At 38.4% G+C, this 23,285-nt stretch overlaps 1 protein-coding gene across 4 annotated transcripts in view; it reads left to right on the top strand.

Moving 5' to 3' along the window:
* PRRG1 (proline rich and Gla domain 1) overlaps window positions 1–23,285 on the top strand; it is a 273,316-nt gene that overhangs the window by 166,121 nt on the left and 83,910 nt on the right. For all 4 annotated transcript variants that reach the window (XM_077889357.1, XM_077889358.1, XM_077889360.1 and 1 more), the window contains exon 2: window positions 23,119–23,169. In XM_077889357.1, coding sequence (XP_077745483.1) covers window positions 23,119–23,169 — 51 coding nt within the window. The remainder of the gene's footprint in view (window positions 1–23,118; window positions 23,170–23,285) is intronic.

The following is a 23,285-nucleotide window of genomic DNA, read 5'->3' as shown; positions in this document are numbered from 1 at the left end:
TTTTTATCTTAGGGATACTGTGGCTCATGTAATTTTGTTTTTCTTTTGGCCTTGACTCCTAGGAGGTTTATCTCTTTAACAAAGATTCAACCTAAAAAAAAGATTCAACCTTTCAGCAAGGTTTTTATATACAAAATTGACTCCTTTTTCTCTGAATCTCTTCTTGATTTTTTCCTTTGTTGCATTTTCCTCAAATTCTTTTTTTTTTTTTAAAGATTTTATTTATTCATGAGAGACACAGAGAGAGAGGCAGCGAGATAGAGAGAAGCAGGCTCCATGCAGGGAGCCCGATGTGGGACTCAATCCCAGGACTCCAGAACCACGCCCTGGGCCAAAGGCAGATGCTTAACCGCTGAGCCATCCAGGGATCCCCTCCTCAAATCCTTTTTAAACTTAAATTTTATTTTATCTTCTATGACATTTTATATAAATCACCTTTAATTCTTCCAGAACTGGGTAGGGTACGAGTAAATAAAATGAATTTGATACTGAAATGTTAAGTTTAATATATTGAATTGGTATCTGTTTTGCTTCTTTTGTTTATCATGATTTGAACATGACCTTGGGTGCCAAATTAAGTGATGTCCAAAAGTATATAACAATTAAACCTTTAGATAACCTAGCATGAGAGGCAAAGCAAGAAGTGATCATATGCCTACAATAATCCCTGCAAATACCTCAAGGTGTGCCCAAGTTATATCTTGACCCTTTCCTCTTTTTTTTTTTTTTTTTTTTAAGATTTATTTATTTATTCATGAGAGACACACAGAGAGGCAGAGAGCCCAAAGCGGGACTCGACTCGATCCTGGATCCCTGGATCATGCCCTGAGCTGAAGGCAGATGCTCAACCACTGAGCTACTCAGGCATCTCTTGGCCCTTTCCTCTGAAGCTTCTCCAAGTCTCAGTTCATTTCTCTGGGAAGCCTTTTATGGGAGAGTAAACAAAGTCCCAGAAATGTCTCACAGCTAATTAACAGAACAAAAATTAAGTCCAGTGCATAATCCCTGGTCAGGATCAATTCTCCCATCCAACTCTTTCACTGCCAGACTTTCTCTACCATAGGAAAACTCCAGTTCTTGTACTCTATTTCAGCTAGATATTAAGAAGTAAGCTGATTAAATTAATTTACATATGTGTAAAAAGCTGATAGCTTCCTCTGATTTTCCCAGTAATATATACTTCTTTGCCCCAAAGGCTAAGATAGCTCCATCTCTAGAAGGGTAAATCCAGGTTCTCCCACTTTCTGTCCCAAGGAAATATAAAAAATGAAAATAAGAGTTTATATTTAAATAATACACTACTATATGACAACAAATAATAGAATAAATTCTTAATGGATGCATAATTTTTTATTGGTTGGAAAAAAGTTTATTTCTGAATGATAGTATATTTAGGAAATGGTTAAATTATGAAACATGAATATAATGAAGTTATTAAGAATCATGTTCATGAAGCATTTAATTTTATAGAGATTATTATAATATATGAATAAAACAACTTTGAGATAAAATGGAATATCATATGTGCTTGACTTGTTAAAATACAATATTTTGTTTATTCAATAAATTTTGCATGTCTAGTATGTGTCAAATGTAGTGATGAGTATGGGAATATAGCATCAAACAAGATATACATGATCCTGCCCAGCATTAAACAAAATAGGACATTATTATCAAAGTAAATCTCCCATTGAGGATTGGTGATTTCTAGTCAAATGTGATTAAGCTCATTTTCTAGTTTGTGGACTTTGCAGGACCTTAGTTTCATTTCTCTTCTGCTTTTTGTCTGAGAATTCAGAGCTCTCCAGTTCAATTAGATTGAGCAGTGGAGTTTAAAAGCAGTAGCAACAGACAGTTCAAGCCTAGCATTCCCCATCATCTTTAGATTTTTTTTCTCCCCACCTATGTGGTCACTGTTGCCCAAGATCATCCGTGTAATAGCTTCTCATAGGAATCCATTCTTGAGATTTTTGTCTGGGCTGCTCCTATAGGAGAAGATACTAAGTAATAAAGGAAAGAAAAGCATTTCTGTATGGACCTTTTTTTTTTTTTTTTAACCTTAAAACAAACCCATACTGATGCTTTTATAGAATGTAATTCTATTATTGTGTAGCATTATCAACTTAATTTTGTTCTTGAGACAAATTTCCTTTAAACAATTGAATGATACTTATAGGAAATGGATCTTTACTCAGGAATAGTTTTAATTGAAGAAAGCTATAAATCTAGTAGTTTACTTAACTTCATCCTACAAAATATACCTTCTTTAGAGTTGAGGTTAATGTTTTGTCTGTGTTAAACCATCAAATTTTGGTTCCCTCATATAATATCCTTGAACATAGTCACTACAGTGATGTGTTTTGTTAGTGATACAGCAGTATTACATGTTCTAGGAAGAACTCTTTTTCTAAAGCCTCAGAGCTATACCAGATTTGTTCTATATGCTATTTATGATTATTTTTCAGTGCCATTTTTTGTGAGATGCATACACAATAGGACAGTGAGATTATTAAAAATGTGAGAACCTATATTTTTTTGGTTGAATTGTAAATATTGAGCTCTTGAAGTTATTTGATATATCTGATCTCATTTATTTAAAAAAAAAACTGGAATAGTGGAGCTTCTTAGGTGATCACATTTAAAGCACCAGTTTGTTACATTAGAGGCTAAGAGGGGATCCCTGGGTGGCTCAGCAGTTTGGCGCCTGCCTTTGGCCCAGGGCGCGATCCTGGAGACCCGGGATCGAATCCCACATCGGGCTCCCGGTGCATAGAGCCTGCTTCTCCCTCTGCCTGTGTCTCTGCCTCTCTCTCTCTCACTGTGTGCCTATCATGATTTTAAAAAAAAAAATCACATTAAAAAAAAAACATTAGGGGCTAAGATTCTGTGCTGTGGTATGCCTAAGATAATACAACCAAAGCCACATTGTTTATTCTATTTTTTCACTCACACATAGTGTCCATTATGCATTGATCTTGTCCAGCAATATTAACTTTAACTGATTGTTCTGCTATCTGAAGAATCTTATTAAAATTTAATCAGTAAACTAAAAATAAGCAGCTTATGCCATAGTGCATTCTGGTAACTCATAAAGGAAAAAAAAAAAAGTGAAGCCTAATGTAGCTTGTGAGGTTAAAGGAAGGTGAGTGTATATTTTATTGGCTATTTAGGTTATATATAAATTACCATTTTTCCTCTCTAGAAGTATGATGTAATGGGACCACATTTATAGATGATATACATTTTCATTTGCAGAATATTTACTGTTTTCCCCACACTAGCATTGAACTGCCCTGAATTATATGGCACTATGTAATAGGGTTAAAGTGCATCTGTGCCCCTTGTTTTCCTCAAAAAAAGGTTTTGTAGATAGTGATTATGGCTAGCATGATTTTTTTTTTTGAAGATTTTGTTTATTTATTCATGGAAGACAGAAAGAGAGAGAGGCAGAGACACAGGCAGAGGGAGAAGCAGGCTCCATGCAGGAGCCCGACGTGGGACTCGATCCTGGGACTCCAGGATCACCCCCTTAGCTGAAGGCAGGCGCTCAACCACCGAGTCACCCAGGCGTCTCTTTTCAATGACTTTTTACAGCTCAAAAGTACTTGCTTTCACAATAATACAAATACCTCATTATTTTAGAAAGCTATCATGGCATTTGCTAATCTTAAAAGCATGTTCAACTTCAGTCATTAGGAAAATGTACAATGCAATACCATTACTACTTAGAATAGCAAAGATGAAAAAGACAATACCAAGAGTTCGTAAGAATGTGGAGCAACTAGAACTCCACTATACTGCTGTAGGGAATGTATACTGGTACAACATTGGGAAAGTGTTTCTCAAGTAATGAATAGAGCTGAACATAGGCATCCCTATGACCCAATAATTCCACTTCCAGGAATATGTACAACAGAAATAGGGATATAGGTTCATAAAAAGACAAGTACAGGAATGTTCACAGCATTGTTTCTAATAAACCTAAACCTACGACCACCCAAGTGTCCATCAAATGATAAAATACATTGTGATGCCTGGGTGGCTTAGCGGTTGAGCATCTGCCTTTGGCTCAACACATGATCCTGGGGTCCAGGGATTGTGTCCTATATCAGGCTTCCTGTGGGGTGCCTGCTTCTCCCTCTGCCTATGTCTCTGCCTCTCTCTCTCTGTGTCTCTCATGAATAAATAAATAAAATCTTTTTAAAAAAAATAAAATACATTAATGAGGATATATACCTAATATGGAATCAGTAGTGAGAATGAATGAACTGTAACTATATGCAGCAATTTGGATGAATCTTACTGTTGAGCAAAAGAAACCAGATCCAAGAACATACACTATGATTCCATTCATATGAAGTTCACAAACATGCAAACCTCATTTTATTTATTTATTTGTTTGTTTGTTTATTTAAAAGACCTATTTTAGAGAGAGAAAAAAGCACAAGCAGGAGGGGCAGAAGGAGAGGGAGAGAGAATCTTAAGCAGACTGCACTCAGTGTGGAGCCTGACACAGGACTCGACCCCTGATCCTGAGGTAATGACCTGACCTGAAACCAAGAGTTGGAGGCTTAACCAACTGCTCCACCCAGATACCCCAAACCTTATTTATGATATAAGAAATCAGGCTAGTGGGTACCCTTTTTGGGAGATAGTGACCAGACAGGGAGCACAAGGGGGTCTTTTTTGGAGTGCTGGTAATTTTCTGCTTTGTGTCCTGATGTGGGTACTAGTTACATGGGCATGCTTACTTTATGAAAATTCAATAAGGAATATACTTATGACTTGTGCATTTTTCTGTATGTATGCCATATTTTATTTTTTAAAGATTTTATTTATTCATGAGAGACACAAAGAAAGGCAGAGACATAGGCAGAGGGAGAAGCAAGCTCCCTGTGGGAGCCTGATGTGGGACTTGATCCCATGACCCCAGGATCATGACCTGAGCCAAATGAAGATACTCAACCACGAGCTACCCAGGTACCCCTGTATGCTATATTTTAATAATATTTTATATAAAAGTGACAAATACTATGTTAATTATCTACTGCTACATGACAAATTATACCTAAACCTAGCAGCTTAAAATTATGAACATTTATTATCTTAACATACTTTCTCAGAGTCAGCAGTAGAGGAGCAGATAAGCTGGGTGGTTTTGGGTCAGAGTCTCTTATGAAGTTGCTATTAAGATGGCCTGCAGGCCTGCAGTCATGTGAAGGCTTGAATGGGCCTGGAGGATCTCTTTCAAGGTGGCTCTGTAACCTTTCTGTTGACAGAAGCCTCAGTGAAAGCTCCTTCTAGTACCTTCTTACTCTGTTACCACAGAGTAAGAAAACTCACGGGTAACAGTGTGTATATGTGTATATAAAATGTTTTTATATGTGTTTATATTTAGCAAGTTATATCATGAACACATAATTTTTTTTCTCCACTCACTATATTATGGGCACCTTTTTTTTAAATGATTGGTTCATCTGTAGTTCTATTTCATCCGTTTTGCATATAGCTTTATTGAGGTATAATTAACATGTGAAGTTGACATACATGCACATATTTAAAGTGTACAATTGGATAAGTTTTTGCATATGTATACACTCATGAAATTGTCATCATAGTCAAGGTAATGAGTAATCTATCACTCTAAAAAATTTCCTCATGTCCCTTTATAATAATTCCCCCTTCACCCCTTTTAATGGCTGAAAAGCTTTATTTACATGTGTAAAGTGTCTTTAAAAATCCATACTCACAGAATGGGGAAAATTAACAAGGCAGGAAACCACAAATGTTGGAGAGGATGCGGAGAAAAGGGAACCCTCCTGCACTGTTGGTGGGAATGTGAACTGGTGCAACCACTCTGGAAAACTGTGTGGAGGTTCCTCAAAGAGTTAAAAATAGATCTGCCCTATGACCCAGCAATTGCACTGCTGGGGATTTACCCCAAAGATACAGATGCAGTGAAACGCTGGGACACCAGCACACCAATGTTTCTAGCAGCAATGTCCACAATAGCCACACTGTGGAAGGAGCCTCGGTGTCCATCGAAAGATGAATGGATAAAGAAGATGTGGTTTATGTATACAATGGAATATTACTCAGCCATTAGAAACGACAAATAGCCACCATTTGCTTCGACGTGGATGGAACTGGAGGGTATTCTGCTGAGTGAAATAAGTCAATCGGAGAACGACAAACATTGTATGGTCTCATTCATTTGGGGAATATAAATAATAGTGAAAGGGAATAAATGGGAAAGGAGAAAAAATGAGTGGGAAATATCAGAAAGGGAGACAGAACATGGAAGATTCCTAACTCTGGGAAACGAACTAGGGGTGGTAGAAGGGGAGGAGGGCGGGGGGTGGGGGTGACTGGGTGGTGGGCACTGAGGTGGGCACTTGATGGGATGAGCACTGGGTGTTATTCCGTATGTGGCAAATTGAACACCAATAAAAAATAAATTTATTATAAAAAAAATAAAAAAAATCCATACTCACATATTTCTCACATATAGATCTAAGTTTTTGTTTGTTTTTTATTTAAAAAAAATTTTTTTAATTTATTTATTCATGAGAGAACGAGGGAGAGAGAGAGAGAGAGAGAGAGGCAGAGACACAGGAGGAGGGAGAAGCAGGTTCCATGCCGGGAGCCCGACATGGGACTCAATCCCGGGAATCCAGGATCGCACCCTGGGCCAAAGGCAGGCGCCAAACGGCTGAGCCACCCAGGGATCCCCTAAGTTTTTGTTTAGATTGTAAAACTCTCACCCCATTTGGAGGAAGAAATCTCGCCTTCCTCAGTTAAGAACATGCAAGCCAGATTGCCTGGATTAGAATCTTAGCTCTACTACTTTACAAACCGCATGACTTTGAGCAAATTGCTTAACTACTCTGCATCAAATTTTTTATCTGTACCTCTAGTACTAATGATAGTACCATGCTCAACTCATAAGATTGCAAAGATTAAAGGAATTAATGTACATGCTGATCTGATAACCAGTCACTATGTTTTGTATGCTGTTGTTATTCTCATGGGTGGTTATTGCTAAAAGCCTAGGTGGTCAAGTTTCTCCTGATAAATATTAAAGCTATGAGTTGTTAGGGCCCTGCGTTCTAATATTCTACCAGCATTTACCTCTTCCTTTTGCTCCTACTTCTGTATCACATCTCTGTGAGCTCCTTACTAAAGGTGAGCAGAGGTATGTACTTAATGTTAGGATCTTTTCGTATTTAGGTAATATCTTTGGGACTTCTTTTTCTATTTTATTTTATTATTTTTTAAATAAATTTATTTTTTATTGGTGTTCAATTTGCCAACATATAGAATAACACCCAGTGCTCATCCCATCAAGTGCCCCCCTCAGTGCCCGTCACCCAGTCACACACACCCCGCCCACCTCCCTCTTTGGGACATTTTGTATGCTGAGAAATACCTGAAATATGATGCACTGAAAAAAATCCCAAGACTTTATAAGATGTCAAAAATGCCACTTACATGTCTATGTTGAAAGCCATCAGTGATCACTTAGATTGTAGTGCTTACACATGTCTAATAGCTGTTCCTTTTATACATACTAAGTATATATTTTATGAAAGATTCAGAGAATTAAGCTATTTCCTGTCCTTGGGAAGCTTACTATCAACTTGAAGAAATATGATTAGATTTTGTAGTGGTGAGTGGGGAAAGACTGGGATCAGGTAATAGAGATACAACAAAGGAAGACTGAGTAGGTCTTACTGATTGGTTATATTAGATTGAACTAAGGATAGTGCTACTCTTGTAAACCCATGTAATAGGGGCGCGTGTTACTACTTTTCCTAAACTGGAATACAATGCAAATGTCCATCAGTGGTAGAATGAATAAATAAATAGCATATATATCTAATAAGAATAAATATATTACCACATGCCATGATATAAATTGTTTACAAACATGAAGTTGAGAGAAACTAGCTCCAAAAGAGTATACATTATGATTCCATTTATCTGAAGATCAAAAAACCAAAACAAAACATGCAGAACTTACCTATAGTGTAAGAAATCAGGCCAGTGGTTACTAGTGCCTACCCTATCCCGCCCCACCCTTTTCTTCACCATTACCACCATCACCACCATCACCATTGTGGAGTGTCCAAGGCTCTGTTCTTCTTCAAGGCCTATGGTCCAGGAACGTTATCAAAAGGGCTACATATGTAGGGCAAATTGGATGGGGAATGAATAAAATCTCAGGCATGGATAGGCATTCTTCTAGCAGGGAGATCATCAGTAAGGGGAGGACTAATGTCCAAGAGAAGCCTTCACCATATACCATCAGGAACGATCCTGTTCCTATGGTCTGTTGATGCTAAATCCACTCCCAAGGGACTCCAGGGCATTTAAGCAATGCCCCTCACTAAAAATGGCCCGTTGTTTTGATTCTGTTTAGTAGCTTCAGCTATGATTTATCCTAGGCCCCACTGATTTCTCTCCTCCCTTTAACCCAGGGGAACCTTTCTAGACTGGGAGAAGGAAATGCGTAAATGGGATTGAAGGGGGAACCCCTGCTCTCATTGTTTTCCTCAATCATTTTCCTCCAAGTACCTTGGAACACGTTAGGAAAACTTACTTTTTGCTTTCTTTTCTGATCCAAGCTTGTCTTTCATTTCAAACAATGAGAACAGAATGGCTTATCTACTTGTGGGGGAGGTGATAGGTAAGAAGTTAAAAACAAAAAAAGGAAAAAAATGAACTCTTGAGAGAAAACTTTAATCTTAAAAATATCCTCTCACAACACTTGAGTTGAATGAGATAATGAAAATAGAATTAGTATAATTATAGAAATTCAGAGGGGAAAGTACTTTATATTTGTGGTAGAGAAAATATTTGGTTTTAGATCCATGATGTTTCAGGTGGTGGCATGATATCAGGGGTAGATTTCTCTGGGGCATTTGGAATTGTGGCAGTTAGGAGAAAGGTCAAGGTGAAGCATTGTATTTTATTCAGATGGAAGTGATAATTGAAATATCACTGTGGATGAAATAAACTTTCTGTTAGGAAATATAGATGACTTTATCAAGTGATTTACAGGGCATCTAGATTATTTGAGGTAGTTTGTAATGACTTTTTTTTCTTTTTTAGCGTGCATGTATAAATGGGGAGAGGGAGGGATAGGAGAAAGAATCAAATATAAGTCCCACTGTAAATATAAAATTAGTATCTCTAATTTAAAAGTTATTAAGGCATTTTCTAACTTGTTATTGATAGCACTGGGTCTTTATGTTCAATAATATTTATCCTGGTCTTATATTTCTTTTGACTTATTGATTTATGAAAATTTTGTAAGCCATTTCATTGTATATTCCAGGAGTTGACAAATAAGGGCTTGCTGCCTGTTTTTGTATGGCCCATGAACTGAGAATAGTTTTCACATTTTTAAATGATTGAAAAATTTTAAAAGAAAATTTCATGACACATGAAAATTATATAAAAATCCAATTTCAGTATCCATAAATAAAGTTTTATTAGAATATAGCCACACACAAATTTGTTTCTGTGGCTGTTGACCTCTGGTATATGTCAACAGCCATGTCATTGATAAACTACTAAGAGACCATTATTTAAAAAGTGCTTGTCTTACATAGACCATCACCTCTAAGTGATTTCTGCCCTCCTTTCCTTTTTTTTTCTCATCTAGATCGTAACTTTCATGAGAGCAGGGATTTTTTTTTTTTTAAGATTTTATTTATTTATTCATGAGAGAGAGAGGCAGACACAGGCAGAGGGAGGAGAAGCAGGCTCCATGCAGGAAGCCCGATGTGGGACTTGATCCCGGGACTTGGGGATCACGCCCTGAGCCAAAGGCAGACGCTCAACTGCTGAGCAACCCAGGTATCCTTAGAGAGCATGTATTGATTTAAAGATTATTTTATATATTATGATTTTATAATTTATTAATTTTATCATATATTAGTACATATTACTTATATGTTTCTCAAGCCTTTATGTCAGTTATTATACATTGAGGTTAATGGACCTAGCAAAGTGAATAGCACATAGTAATACCTAAGGGTTAGGGTAATTGAAGAATTAAGCAGACTTTTTGGGAATAGGTTTATTTATGAAGGCAGAGGTTTATTTAGTGGTTTCCCACTACATTTAGAGTAAAATCCAAACTTTTCCCTTAGTAAAGCTTTGTATAATTTGACCTTTTGTCTCTGACTCCCAACTAGCTGTGCTAGTTGGTGCGCTTGCTAGCCTTGCTAAAGCCTTAATGAACTTCTTTCAATTCCTCTAATACCTTATGTTCCTTTATGTATAATTTAAAAAATTATTATGTCTTCCCCTGAGCCTCTAAGCTTTATTAGGGCAGGGATCACATCTGTTTTATCTACCGTCAAATCCCCAGTGCTTAGCAAAAGTACTGAAATGTAGTAAGCAGTAAGTAAATATGTGTAGAATGACTACATATCTGATTGGAAGAGCACTGGACTTGGTGTCAGAAACTCTAGATTAAAATCCTGGGGGCACCTGGGTGACTCAGCGCTTGAGCATCTACCTTTGGCTCAGGTTGGGATCCTGGAATCAAGTCCCACATCGGGCTCCCTGCAGGGAGCCTGCTTCTCCTTCTGCCTGTGTCTCTGCCTCTCTCTCTCTCTGTGTCTCATGAATAAATAAATCAAATCTTTAAAAAATATAAATAAATAAAATCCTGGAATGTGTTCTAAGTCTTGATCTAGATGCCAGTTACATGGATGTCTTTGTGAAGTCACTGAGATATACAGTTATAATGTAAGCGCTTTTAATATATGTTAATAAGTTAAAGACAACAGTTCTGGGGTACCCCTACTTACTAATTTTGTGAACATGAGTGAGTCAATTCCTTTGAAATTTAGTTTTATCATTTTTCATTAGATATTATTATACCTACCTCATAAGGTTGTTGCAAGCACTGATAAGATGACATATGTGAAACTGCCTTATGGTTTTGAATAATTAATAGATGCCAGTTGAATCATTATTATTTGAAGTGGAGAAGTTGCAGAAGGGATGCACTCAGAAACCTAGTAGAACCATCTCTTACAGAAGAGCCCTTAGGCAGCTGACCAGAGCTGGGGCTTTAAAAGCCACCATAAGGAAAGAATGGACTCCATATCATCTCTAGAGTATGCAACAGGACCCTTAAGGTCCTCTTAGCCTTAAAAATAAGAAGGGGCTTTGGGACTTAGGAAAGAGCAGGAGACCAGGACTGGCAAAGCCTTTAGTAGATTGGCCAGAAATTAAAGTAATGGTGTATCTGAGTACCAGGGAGGACAGTAAAGTGATTGACCTACCTAACCAGTCATGAGAGAGCCATGTGGCTGAAAAATAAAGCCAGCATTGAAGTGCTTCTCTGCAAATTAAAATGTAGCTTGTAGTGTTTCAAAATTAATAAAGAGCTAGATATAATTGAATCTCAGATGATTACTGAAAGAAGAATTACTACCAGGGTTAGGAGTTTCTAGACTATGATTGTCACTGGAAGGCTGGGAAAAGAGGGGCAAGTGCATATAAGGGACATAAAAAATGAGAAGGCAAACTCTTAACTGACGGTATATGTTCCAGATTTAAATAGTACATGCAGCTGAAGCTGCAACTTTAAAATCAAATTTTATTTTTAAAAATTCAGCTCATAAAATTACATTATTCTACCCTCTATCTTAAGTAGTTATAGTTATACTTGGTGTATTGAACCATATTGATCAACTAGAAAATAAACCACCAGAACTAGACTGAACCAAGACATTTTGGGAGAAGAAAATCATCATTATCATTCTCGTAAGTCCTGCTGAATGTGCATTTTTTGTTGTCAACAACTATTAGCATTTAATGTTCTTTCAAAGCCTATGAAATTATGACTACCATTAATAACCCCATTAGGGATGAAGAAACTGAGGCTTAAAGAAGTTAAGTAACTTGCCCAAGATCAGATAGTAATTGGCAGGGCAGACCTCAAACCCTGGTATGTATGGTGGCAAAGCCCATACTCTGACCTGTTTGGAACTCATGTCAGGATGTGTATTACCTACCATTATTTAAGAGGCCATGATACTAGAAATCAGCGTAGTGCCAGCATGCCTTCCATATAAAAGAAATACAGAGAAGAAAATCCTGTAAATTGTAGACTTCGGAATCTTACTTGAATATACTGGAAGAGAGTATCATCTGTAACACTCTCTTACTGGATTGTAAATTCCAGAAAAGCAGAAAATTTGTCTCTTTACTTTGTCATTGTTTCTCTAAAGCCAGGTTCCTCACTCTTGATGCTACTGACATTTCGGACAACTTTGTTGTGGGAAGGCTATCCTGTGTATTGTAGGCTATTTAGCAGTATCCCTGGCTTCAGCCCGCTAGATGCTGGTAGCACTCCTCCCCAGTTGCGACAAACTAAAATATTTCTAGACATTGCCAAATGTCCTTTGGGGAGAAAATTGCTCTTAGTTGAGAAAAACTGTCCTAAAGAATAGAGCAATGACTGGTAAGTAAAAGACACTAAATATTTTTAAATTGACGACAGGAATGAACATTGTTCTACAAAGTGTACTGCTTGTGATATGCAAAATAACTGGAGGAAATCCTGGAAAAGTTTGAAAATTTTAATAGTTACACATATTACATGCGTTACAAAAAAATTGAACGTTTTCCTATACTAGTTTATAGGACAGGGCTAAAGTGGATACAGGAAGGAAGGATGCATAGATTATAAATGCATCTAGCAACAGTTATGAAATTGATTAAGGTGATATATAAATGACTGTAATTTGATGCAGTGATCTATACTAAGGGAAACTAGGCAAACATGATGTGTCCTAAATATGTTTGATATGAGAGCTTCTCCTAAGTCTGGTTTATGTAGGCTACTAGAACCCTCATTAGACAAGATGTAGAAAACAACTTGCTTACTCTCTGAGAATTGGACTGAGAGATACTGTAATGTATGCACATCTGTATGAGATAGTACCTGAATTCCATATTGTATGAGAGTTTAAAGGAGAAAGAGATTACTTCCTGTTCAGCTAATGAGGAAAGGCTTCACCAATATTGAAGGATGAATGGAATTTTGGTAGGTAGAAAAAGCAGAAGAAAAAGCAGAGGCATAGAGTTGGAGCAGTTTAAAGTATATTTAAGGGATGAGTAGAGGCCAATTTGGCCAGAGTGTGGTGTAACTGTTAAGAAAGGTAGAACCTGGTTATAGAGTGTGTTCAATGCCAGGCTGGGTAAATCCATGGAACAGTGATTTTTATTTTTTTAATTAATTTTTTTTGACATTTTATTTATTTCCTCATGAGAGACACAGGGAGAGAGAGAGGCAGAGACATAGGCAGGGGGAGAAGCAGACTCTATGCAGAGAGCCCAATGTGGGACTCGATCCAGGCATTTTGGGATCATACCCTGAGCCGAAGGCAGATGCTCAACTGCTGAGCCACCCAGGCATCCCAGGAACAGTGATTTTTATTTTCTAAAATCTGGCTAATAGCGCTGTGCTGTTGTTCTTGTTTCTTTCTTTTCTTTTTTTTAAAAAATGTGTTGCCATTACTCTAGAAGTAATGTTTAGTTTGGGATGGGGATGTGAGAATCAAGATTGACAAATACTCATGCTTAGAGAGGTATAAAAACTAGAACACACACATACATACAGAGACAGCTGAAAAAAGAGAATAGTGTAACAGTAGATCAGAGTGGAAGGACCAGGCTACACCCTGGCATCAGAGGAAGCATGGTGGTAACCTGCGACCGGAGGAGTTCAGGGTCTGGGAGTAATGTAGACAGTAAGCCTTGAACCTCAAATCTCTCTAAGGAAGTTGCATTCTTTAAAACAAGATTCTGATCTTTGGAAGTTTACTACTGGAACACTAGGTGAGTCAGCTGACCGGTAATACTGATTTTTGTCTCCTTAGTTTCATCTTGCCCTGGGAGAGAGCTGCTTCTGGTGCCTGTTCTCTCCACTGTGTTGACCTCTAAAGAGGCAAATCCTCTTTGAAAGTCCTGGCCCATGCTTGACAACCCTTTCCTTTGTGGTTACTCTGACACAAATGCAAGGGGCTTGATTCTCTTCAAAGGGGCCTTATTAAATATGAAAGAAGAAAGAAAAAGTAAAATACAAGAAGTCCTGCCAGATTTACCTAGCATCTCTGATATCACTGTACTCTTTACCAGTCAGATCTCCTTTTCCTACTGCTATTACAGACATCTTCTTAAAATCGAAAGTTAGCCCATATGACTCCTCTGCTTAATTCTATTATGATTTCTCATACATGATCTCTCATGATTTCTCATACAGGAATTTCATTTTAGTACATTAACTTTCATATGGTTTTTCCTGGAGTGATAATGGTTTTATAGTTCTCTTTACATAATACTTATTTATCTGACTTGGAGGGATTATACTGAAAATTAAGATGATACTTGGGGTGGATAAAGGACTTTCCTATGAACATGTATGAGAGTTCTAGCTCTTTCCAAGAGCCTTCCCCTGAATAGCTGTATCTGTATCTGAAGGGTCAGGAGGTCACTAGATTTCAGACTCTGCTTCCTGTGGTGCTGGCTTTCTGATGGGGTATATCTATGGTATCTCAAGGAGAAATCCCAGTAGGTGGGAGTACAGCTGTCCACCTCAAGTCAATCTGAAGAGTTTAGCCCTAACCTGTTTTGTATATTGGTGTCCTGCATAAGATTTTTTGAGAGTGGTTTTCAGCTTTATTATTTATTTATTTATTTATTTATTTTTTTTTTTAAAGTTCTGGCTTCTTTTTTTTTTTTTTTTTTTTTATTTATGAATGATAGTCACACACACAGAGAGAGAGAGAGACAGAGACACAGGCAGAGGGAGAAGCAGGCTCCATGCACCGGGAGCCCGACGTGGGATTCGATCCCGGGTCTCCAGGATCGCGCCCTGGGCCAAAGGCAGGCGCCAAACCGCTGCGCCACCCAGGGATCCCACAGCTTTATTATTTATTTATTTACTCATTCATTCATTCATTCATTCATTCGAGACAGACGGGGCGGGGCGGGGGAGGGTGCACAGACACAGGCACAGGGAGAAGCAGGCTCCATGCAGGGAGCCTGGGCATGGGACTCAACCCCCGGGTCTCCAGGATCATGCCCTGGGCTGAAGGCGGCGCTAAACCTCTGAGCCACTCGGGCTGCCGGTTTGCAGCTTTAAATAAAAGATGGGGGGTGGGTAATGAGAAACCATTAGATGATTTCTAAACTTCCTTTTGGTTCCAGAATTCTCTGAGAATCTAGTCCCCCTGATTTCCTTCTTAATTCACTTTATGTTAATTTTGTTCCACATAATTAATACCTTGTCAGAAAATAATGAAATTACAGGGCTGCAAGACGCTTTAGTAGTTACCTTATTAGGTTTCCCAAACTGAGCTCTAAAGAATAGGAGTCCTGGGCAGCCCTGGTGGCTCAGCGGTTTAGCACTGCCTTCAGGCCAGGGCATGATCCTGTCGACCCGGGATCGAGTCCCACGTCGGGCTCCCTGCATGGAGCCTGCTTCTCCCTCTGCCTGTGTCTCCGTCTCTCTGTGTCTCTCATGAATAAATAAATAAAATCTATAAAAAAAATAAAGGAGTCCTGAGAAATATTGATTACTTACAAAAAGGATTATGTAGCCAAATACAATGAGAGACTATACTTTGATCACATTACTAATTAGCATTTTTTAAGGCTCTGAGAAGTCTTATAAACCTATTTAACTTTAAGACAGCATTTCTTACATTTATTTGATTAGAGCCATGTTTTTGAATAATGTATTTTTAACATCCTGTGGAGGTCAATTTGGGAAACACATGTAGTTCAGTGCCTTTACTTTGTAAGGAATTTGAGATAGAAAATTATTTTCTAGTGTCACACAACTGGTTATCAGGTCTCAGTTTCATATATAGTCTCTCTGTTTCATATATGCTTAGCTTCTTTTTTTTTCCACTATTTTTTTGAGATATAATTGACATATAGCATTGTGTAAGTTTAAGGTATATGATGTATTGATTTGGTACATGTATATACTGTGAAATGATTACCACAGAAGGTTAACAGATCACATAGTTTTATTTTGTGTGTATATGACAAGAACTTTAATATCTACTTACTTAATGTCTTTCAAATATATAGTATCAATGACTATAGTTACTGTGCTATACTTTAAACCCCAGAATGTATTCATCTTAAAACTGGAAGTTGGTACCTTTTGATCACCTTTCCCCTTGCCCCTGGCAACTACCAGTCTACTGTCTGTTTTTAGGAGTTTTTTTTTTAAGCTTCAACATATGAGTGAGATCACATAATATTTGATTTTCAATGTCTGACTTATTTCACTCAGCATAGTGCCTTCAAGGTTCATCCATGTTGTTGCAAATGGCAGAATTTCCTTTTTTTTGTGGCTGAATGATATTCATTGTGTGGGTATGTGTATATATATTATATTTTCTTTATCCATTCATCTGTCAGTGGATATTGGTCTGTGTCTTGACTATTGTAAATAATGCTGCAGTTGCAGTGAACATGGTAGTATAGAAATCTCTTCCAGATACTGATTTCATTTCCTTCAGATATATACCCCAAAGTGAAACTGATGGATCATATAGCAGTTCTATTTTTTTAATTTCTTGAGCAACTTTCATACTGTTTTCTTTTTTAAAAAATTTTTACTTTAAAGATTTTATTTATTTGAGTGTGAGAGAATATGAGCTAGGGGAGAGGCAGATGGAGAGGAAGAGGCAGACTCCCCACTGAGCAGGGAGCCTGATGTGGGGCTCCATTCCAGGACCCTGAGATCATGACCTGAGCCAAAGGCAGATGCTTAACTGACTGAGCCATCTAGGTGCCCCTTCATACTGTTTTCTATAGTGGCTGTAACCAAGTTGCATTACCACCAGGGGGTACAAGGGTTCCCTTTCTTCACATCCTTGCTAACATTTGTTATCTTTTGTCTTTTTGATAATAGACATCCGAACAGGTGTGATATGATACACCATTGTGGTTTTGATTTGCATGTCCCTGATGATTAGTGATGTTAAGCACCTTTTCATGTGCCTGTTAGCCATTTGTATGTCTTCTTTTGAAAAATGTGTACTTGGGTTTATTGCCCATGTTTAAATTTGGTTGTTTTTTTTGCTATTGAGTTACATGAGTTCAATCTATATTTTGGATGTTAACCCCTTATCAGATGGGTGGTCTGTAAATATACTCTCCCATTCCCTAGGTTGTTTTTTCATTTTGTTGATCATTTATTTTGTTGTGCCGAAGCTTTTTAGTTTGGTATAATCTTACTTATTTGTGCTTTTGTTGCTTGTGTTTTTGGTTGTCATGTCCAAAAAATTATTGCCAAGACCAATTTCAAGGAGCCTTTTTTCCCTTTGTTCTTCCAGGAGTTTTAGGGTTAATTTTTGTCAGTGGTATGACAGAGGTCCTGTTTCATTCTTTAACATGTGACTATCTAGTTTTCTCAGAACCATTTATTGAAGAGACTGTCTTTTCCCCCATTGAGTTTTCTCGGCTCCTTTGTCAAGTAAATATTAGTTGAATTTATATGCATGGGTTTATTTCTGTATTTGAGATTCTGTTCTTTGGTCTGTTTGTGTTTTTATGCCAGTATCATACTGTTTTAATCATTATAGCTTTGTAATACAGTTTGCAGTCAGGAAGTGTGATGTTTCTAGCTTTGTTTTTTTCTCAGGATTGCTTTGGCTGTGCAGTTCCATGAAAATTTTAGGGTTGTTTTTTCTATTTCTGTAAAAATCACCATTGGAATCTTTTTTTTTTTAAAGATTTAATTTATTTATTCATGAGAGACACAGAGAGGCAGAGACACAGGCAGAGGGAGAAGCAGGCTCCATGCAGGGAGCCCGTCGTGGGACTCCATCCCGGGTCTTCAGGATCACGCCCTGGGCTGAAGGTGACGCTAAACTGCTGAGCCACCCGGGCTGCCCACCATTGGAATCTTGATAGAGATTGTGTTGAATCTATAAATGGCTTTGGGTAGTATGGACATTTTAACAATATTCTTCTAATCCATGAACATGGAATATTTTTCCATTTGTTTCCTTTTCTATTTCTTTCATGAACATCTTATACAGTTTTCAGTGCATAGATTGTTCACTTGGTTAAATTTATTCCTAGTATTTTTTTCTTTTTGATGCTATTATAAATGGGGATTATTCTTTATTTTTCAGACAGTTTATTGTTAGATTCTGGAAACAACTTATTTTTGTATGCTGATTTTTTTTTTTTATCCTGCAATTTTACTGATTTCTTTTATTCTGACAGGGTTTTATTTCTATAGTATCTTTAGGATTTTCTGTATATAAGATTATATTACCTGTACACAAGATCTTACTTATTCCTTTCTGAGCTAAATGCCTTTCTTTTTTTTTTTTTTTTTAAGTTTTTATTATTTATTCCTGAGAGACAGAGAGAGAGAGGCAGAGACACAGGCAGAGGGAGAAGCAAGCCCGACGTGGGACTTGATCCCAGGTCTTCAGGATCAGGCCCTGGGCTGAAGGCGGCGCTAAACCACTGAGCCACCCGGGCTGACCTCTTTTTCTTTTTTCTTGCCTAATTGCTCTGACTAGGACTTCAGTTACATGTTGAGGAGGAGTGGTGAATGTGGGTATCCTTGGGAGTCTAAGACCATTCCTGGTCTTAAAGGAAAAGCATTCAATCTTTCATTGTTAAGTATGATGTGGGTTTCTCTTATGTGGCCTTTACTATGTTGAGGTATATTCCTTCTGTACCTAATTCATTGAGACTTGTGTTTTTTGTTTTGTTTTTGGATCATGAATGGATATTGAATATTATTAATGCCTTTTCTGCATCTATTGAGATAATTATATGATTTTTTTTTTTTTTTTTTTTTTTTTTTTTTTTTTTTTTAGAAGAGGCTGAGCAAGACAGGCATTAATTCTTCTTTAAGTATTTGGTAGAATCCACCAGGGAAACCATGTAGTCCAGGCCTTTTCTTTATTGGGAGGTTTTTTATTATGTCTCCTTATTTATTATTCTGTCCCCTTATTCTGGTTCTGTCTCCTTATTTATAATTTATCTGTTTAGAGTTTCTATTTCTTCATGATTTAGCCCTGATGGGTTATATGTTTCTAGGAATTTATTAATGTTTTTGAGGTTGTTCAATTTGTTGGTGTATAACTGTCTCATTTTCCTTTGTATTTTTGATATTACTTGTAATGTGTCCTCTTTCATTTCTGATCTTATTTTTTCTTGGTCTAGCTAAAGATTTTTCATTTTGTTCTTTTTAATGAACCAGATCTTAGTTTTGTTAATTTTTTCTATTTTCCTATTCTGTTCTAATATTTAGTATTTATGTCTTCTAACTTTGGGATTATTTTTTTCTTGAAAGTTTATTGCTATAAATTTCCCTCTTAGAACTGCTTTTTCTGCATCCCATAGTTTTTCTTACATTGTATTTTCTATTTTCTATGTCTCAAGATTTTTTTTTATTTTTTATTTTTTATTTATTTATTTTTTTTATGATAGTCGCACAGAGAGAGAGAGAGAGAGGCAGAGACACAGGCAGAGGGAGAAGCAGGCTCCATGCACCGGGAGCCCGATGTGGGATTCGATCCTGGTCTCCAGGATCGCACCCTGGGCCAAAGGCAGGCGCTAAACCGCTGCGCCACCCAGGGATCCCCCTCTATGTCTGAAGATTTTTTAAACATTTCCCTTTTGCTTTCTTCTTTGGTCCATTGGTTGGTCAGGAATATGTTGTTTAACTCCTATGTATTTGAGGATTTTCCAGCTTTCCTCCCATTTACTCTTTTCTTGTTTCATACCCCTGTGGTTGTAAAAGATAATTTATATAATTTGTCTTCTTGAATTTGTTGAGACTTGTGGCCTGCTATATAATCTATCATAGAAAACATTTCATGTGTACATGAAAAGAATGTGTATTCTACTGTTTGATGGAATGTTCTGTTTATGTGTGCTTGATCCCTTTGGTCTATAGTATTGTTTAAATTTGCTGTTTCCTCATTGATTCTGTCTATATTATCTGTCTGTCACTGAGAGTGGATATTAAAGTCTCCAACTGGGCAGCCTGGGTAGCTCAGCGGTTTAGTGCCACCTTCAGTCCTGGGCGTGGTCCTGGAGACCCAGGATCAAATCCCACTTCAGGCTCCCTGCATGGAGCCTGCTTCTCCCTCTGCCTGTGTCTCTGCCGTTCTCTCTCTGTGTGTCTCTATGAATAAATAAAAAATCCTAAAAAAAAAAAAAATAAAGTCTCCAACTAATATTGTATTGCTGCTTATTTTTCCTTTTAGTTGTGTTAGCATTTGCTTTATATATTTAAGTGTTCCAGTGTTCAAGCAGGATCAATGGGTAACCATCTCCTTCTTTGGGTGGAGCTATTGATTGTGTTCCACAGATGGGGCCACTAGCTGGGTTCTACAATCACCTATGGTTGGTCAAAGTCTCAGGCTGTGTTCCTTGGAGGGTGGTGCCGCTGGTTGAACTCCTTGATTGGACAGAGCTTTAGGCTAGTCTCTCCAATCGCCCCTGGTTATGTATGGGTTCTCAGATTGTGCTCCATAACCAGATGATACCACTGACTGAGCTCTGTGTTTATACAGGGCCCATAGTTTGTGCCCTGAAGTTGAGTGGGACCTGCATGCTTATCTTCAAGGCTATGCTCCTTGATTGAGTGGGGTTATCAGCTTGGTTTCCTGCCTGGGCAAGGCTACAGGCTATGTTCAGCAATTGGGCAAGGCCAGTAGTTTGGGCTCCTCTGCTTATCGGGGTTGTAGGCTGAGCTCCATGAATGGATAGGATTATAAGCTGGGCTGTGTCTCACAGTACAGTATGCTATGTCCCCACGTTTCCCAGGCCACTGTTCAGGCTCCTTGGTTATGTGGGGCCAGAGGCTATGCTGAACAGTTGGGCATGGCTGCTGGCTTGACTCTGACTGAGCAGGGCTATAGGATGAACTCTGTAGCTGTTCTCGTTCTCTGACTGGGCCTCCTAGATGGGCAAAGCTAAAGGCTTTGGTCAGCACTACAGTAGAGCTGGGAATTTGCTTCCCTTCTTGGGCAGGGTGGTAGAAGAGGCTCCCTGGCCAGTTTGGACAATTGACTGGGGATCCAAATCAGGGAATATTGCCAACCAAGTTCCCTAGCCAGACGTGGCCACTGGCTTAGCTCTGCAGATGGCCAGAGCTACTGGCTAGGATCTCTGCTCAGCAGTGTTGCTACAAGCAGGAATGCCATTTGCCAAGTCCTGGGCACTGTTTGCTATAAGCCCCACCTCCTTCTCCATCTCTAGCTGATCCCCAGTGGTCAAGCCCTGCAGATCCTTCCCATGATCCTTGGGAAGTGAGACATGAGTGGGCTTCCTGGGAAGGGTCCCATCTGCTGGGGAAGCTATATGTCTGCCTTGGGCTTTCTTTTCCCACTGTAGAAACCATAGGTCCTGGGCGGGGGCAGGGAGCTCTCAATGTGGCACTGTGCCACTGTAGGGGAAGGGTGATGGAGTCAGTGTGTCCAGTCCTCTTACCTTACTAATGTGGGATTTTCACATTGATGTTTTTTTCTAGTTGCCAGTTGGTCTTCTTGTGAGAGGGACTATAGTTGGGAATGACCTAAATGGCCGTCTTGATGATATCATTCTCCCCTATATGCTTAACTTCAAGTAGGTTATACATTCCTTAATGGACAGATAGATTATGTCTTATAATTTTGCCTCTCTGGTGCTTAGCTCCATCTTGGGAATGTGGTAGGTGAATAATAAATGTGTGGTAAAGGGGATCCCTGGGTGGCTCAGAGGTTTAGTGCCTGCCTTCAGCCCAGGGCGTGATCCTGGGGTCCCTGGATTGAGTCCCACGTCGGGCTCCCTGCATGGAGCCTGCTTCTCCCTCTGCCTGTGTCTCTGCCTCTCTCTCTCTCTCTCATGAATGAAAAAATAAAATCTTTAAAAAAAAATAAATGTGTGGTAATTCTATGTTTGAACCCTGTAAGAAAATGAAGCATACTATGAATTAGCTTCTGTGTATGTATTTTCATCTTTTAAAAACAGAATTGCTGTTTTTCCATGCATACCTGCTTTTGGATAATGTGGAGTTTTATCCTCCAAAATTTCATTTGTCAGTAGTTCATGGTTATTGATTCATACTGTTTATTGGTAATAGCTCTGTGGAGTGCTTTGCTTCAGGGATAATTTAATTAGGGGCACTGCTGTTTGACACCATTCAGGAAAATGTTACAACTGTAAAGAGTATTTGATTGGGATCCCTGGGTGGCGCAGCGGTTTGGCGCCTGCCTTTGGCCCAGGGTGCGATCCTGGAGACCCGGGATCGAATCCCACGTCGAGCTCCCGGTGCATGGAGCCTGCTTCTCCCTCTGCCTATGTCTCTGCCTCTCTCTCTCTCTCTCTCTCTCTGTGTGACTATCATAAATAAATAAAAATTAAAAAAAAAAAAAGTATTCGATTGGTCACTGAATGACACCTAATAGAAGCCAGGGATAGGGGATCCCTGGGTGGCGCAGCGGTTTAGTGCCTGCCTTTGGCCCAGGGCGCGATCCTGGAGACCCAGGATCGAATCCCACATCAGGTTCCCGGTGCATGGAGCCTGCTTCTCCCTCTGCCTGTGTCTCTGCCTCTCCCTCTGCCTGTGTCTCTGCCTCTCTCTCTCTCTCTCTCTCTCTCTGTGACTATCATAAATAAATTAAAAAAAAATTAAAAAAAAAAAAAAAAAAGAAGCCAGGGATAGGCAAATAATATGCCAACTTGGTTATTAAAATTGGGTCTTTTGGCATTTTTGTCCAACACTTTTTGTTTATATCATTGCCGTCCTAAGAAATAAGCATGTGACCAATTTGATGACTTTTATTTGGCAAGGGCAGAAACTAATGCCAGATAAATAAGGATATTGTAAGTTGATACAGATGGAGTCCATGCTTTCAGAATGCTGTGTTTCTGTTCTCTGAAGTTAGATATCTATTTGTGATGAAGAATACATTTGTGTAAGGGGGCAAGATTGGCATGCACTAAAATGAAATCCTCATGTTGACTACATCAGCTTTAATGGAACTTATTTGATATAGTGACTCAGCCTCTATGAATCTGACTATGTGTATGTGCTGTGTTTTTATACAGGGAATCATAATCCAAGGGCCTGCCAGAGACCACAAGAAAACATGGGGAGGAGTAAGTTTCTCTTTGCTTTTTAATAATTCATACTTTCTCCATATTAATCTATCTAGGAAATTAAATTTGCAATTCAGAAGTTTTTTTGTGGACATCTAAATTGTATTTCTGATTAG

The sequence above is a fragment of the Canis aureus genome, chromosome X (assembly GCF_053574225.1).
Source record: "Canis aureus isolate CA01 chromosome X, VMU_Caureus_v.1.0, whole genome shotgun sequence".
NCBI classification, from domain to species: Eukaryota; Metazoa; Chordata; class Mammalia; order Carnivora; family Canidae; genus Canis; species Canis aureus.
This window is presented reverse-complemented; position numbering and strand designations above follow the sequence as displayed.